Genomic DNA, 2,271 nt, shown 5'->3' with positions numbered 1-2,271 from the left:
CATGTGAGATGTTGAAATCTATTTTAATTTCTTTAAATTAAAATTAAACAGTTTGGATTACTACATTCGGTTACTTTACGCAATAATTATATAACTGTATAATAGTGATATAATTATAATGACTATAATTCCAAACTTAACTGTACGCTCCAAAACAAAAGAACTGACAATATTTTTAATAAAATTAGATGAGGAGTGACCCAGTTAGTAATGTTTACTGAATGTAGTGAACTTTTACTCTCACCTTACACTGAGGAATGTTCCATGACCTAGGAGGAACTAGGAGGAATTTTCTCACTGTTTCTATGAATATTAATGAGATGACAATAAAACTAACAGCCTTGATGGAATAGTGACAGAACGAGTTATTCAGCAAAATGGTTAGCCTGACAGTCACATGAATGATACTCCATCCTTTTGATTAACTCAACATTTACAGGATTTGAAATTAAGGTAAGTGTATTTCCTGTTTCTGATACACATTTCTAAAATACATATTTGCTGAACGTAAGTATTAAAACTTTTAAATATGGCACTATGATGTTACATTACTATAGTTATATCCATGTAAAATATCCAGTTTTATAAATGAAAAGAGGTTTCTTTGATTAAACAAATAAAAATCTAATCATAAGCAAACCATTTCAATCAATATTCCAGAAGTTTCAATTACTGAATAATTATACTGTATATTTTACAGAAATTGGTCAAACAAGACTTCAGTTTGATCCATAAATATTATCCATCCTGGGTATTCCAAAACAAACATGGAATTATATCATGGTGGCTTAGATTAACCCACTAACTTGAACCTTTCTGTTCAGAAGCCCGGTAAATATTTACCACATAATAAGAATGTGATTTTTCACCTTCCTAAAGCAGAAAAGATGACACCCAAATCTTCCAGGGGAGGATTTCATCATGTTCTGCTGTCACTGGTTTTGCTGCTGGGTGTTGGAGGACTATTCTACACTCAGTACAAGCCACATGTGTACCATGAGACTGCAGACTCAAAATATGAAGTTTGCAATAATACATGCCTCAACGCTCTCAGAGATAGCTTCATGACAAACATAAGCACCAGAACTCTTAAACAACTACCACCAATCAACAAACAAGAGGTCATAGAAGAACAAAACGAAGATCAGTACCCTGGCACACTCATACTAGCCTGGACATGGCCTTTTGGTTATAAGTTCAAAGGAGAATCCTGTGGTCCACTGTTTGGTATTGAAGGTTGTCGGGTTACAGATAATAGACTCCTATATGGCAAAGCCCATGGTGTTATGTTCCATCACAGAGATCTTGGTGACGACTTACCAAACCTGCTGAGCATGCCACGACCTCCATATCAGAAATGGGTGTGGATGAACATGGAGTCTCCTGAGAATTCAAAAAGATGGACTGATATTGATGGTTTATTCAATTTAACCACAAATTATCGAAAAGATTCAGATGTCTGGGTACCTTATGGGAGAATCATAGAAGCGTCAGAGAAGGACGAAACCTTTAAGATACCACCAAAGGATAAATTAGTGTGCTGGATCGTCAGTAACTGGAACCCTCACTATAGGAGAGTTGAATATTTTAATGAACTGAGCAAACACATCAAAATAGAAGGTTATGGTAGACACTTCAACAGGTACATTAATAATGAGGATTACGTGCCTACCTTGTCCAGCTGTAAGTTCTACTTATCATTCGAGAGTTCCATCCACGAAGACTACTTCACAGAAAAGCTGTTTAACCCTCTGATATCTGGCACAGTTCCTGTGGTTCTCGGTCCACCCAGGGAGAACTACGAGGAATTCATTCCAGCAGATTCATTCATTCATGTGGATGACTTCAAATCCCCTCAGGAACTGGCAGAACATCTCAAATTTCTGGACCAGAACCAGGAGGTTTATGAACGCTACTTCACCTGGAGACAACACTTCACTGCTGAACGTAGTATGTTTGGTGTAGAGCAAGCCTGTCGTATATGTGATCATATAAAACAATACAAAGGATACAAGGTGGTCAAAAATCTCAGTACTTGGTATTGGGGCTAGGTATGTGAGGAATGGACATTGTTCAACAACATTTACTCAACAACATTAATTGGATTAATTAGATTGTGTATCCTTTCCATCATGTATCCTTTCTATCATGTCAACTACTGATCCAAATGTTTAAACTATCTCAGTCTAATTTGACTATTTATCTTAATTTGCGTATATATTAAAATTTTGGTGCATCTGATTTACATTTCAAATAGTAATTATATACAAA

The 2,271-nt window shown here is 35.8% G+C and overlaps 1 protein-coding gene across 2 annotated transcripts; it reads left to right on the top strand.

Annotated features, from left to right (window-relative positions):
* The first annotated feature begins 294 nt into the window (after positions 1–294).
* LOC131365190 (4-galactosyl-N-acetylglucosaminide 3-alpha-L-fucosyltransferase 9-like) lies at positions 295–2,271 on the top strand. Of its 2 annotated transcripts, none has more exons than XM_058408849.1 (2): positions 295–453; positions 880–2,271. In XM_058408849.1, the coding sequence occupies exon 2, from the start codon at positions 888–890 to the stop codon at positions 2,049–2,051; it is 1,164 nt and encodes a 387-aa protein (XP_058264832.1). In that variant the 5' UTR covers positions 295–453; positions 880–887; the 3' UTR covers positions 2,052–2,271. The 2 variants fall into 2 exon arrangements, with proteins under 2 accessions (XP_058264832.1, XP_058264831.1); XM_058408848.1 differs by having other exon boundaries at positions 883–2,269.

This window comes from Hemibagrus wyckioides, linkage group LG14 (genome assembly GCF_019097595.1).
Source record: "Hemibagrus wyckioides isolate EC202008001 linkage group LG14, SWU_Hwy_1.0, whole genome shotgun sequence".
NCBI lineage: Eukaryota > Metazoa > Chordata > Actinopteri > Siluriformes > Bagridae > Hemibagrus > Hemibagrus wyckioides.
This window is presented reverse-complemented; position numbering and strand designations above follow the sequence as displayed.

Coding starts and splice junctions, on each gene's coding strand:
- LOC131365190 (XM_058408849.1), top strand. CDS start 888: ATGACACCCAAATCTTCCAGGGGAGGATTTCATCATGTTCTGCTGTCA.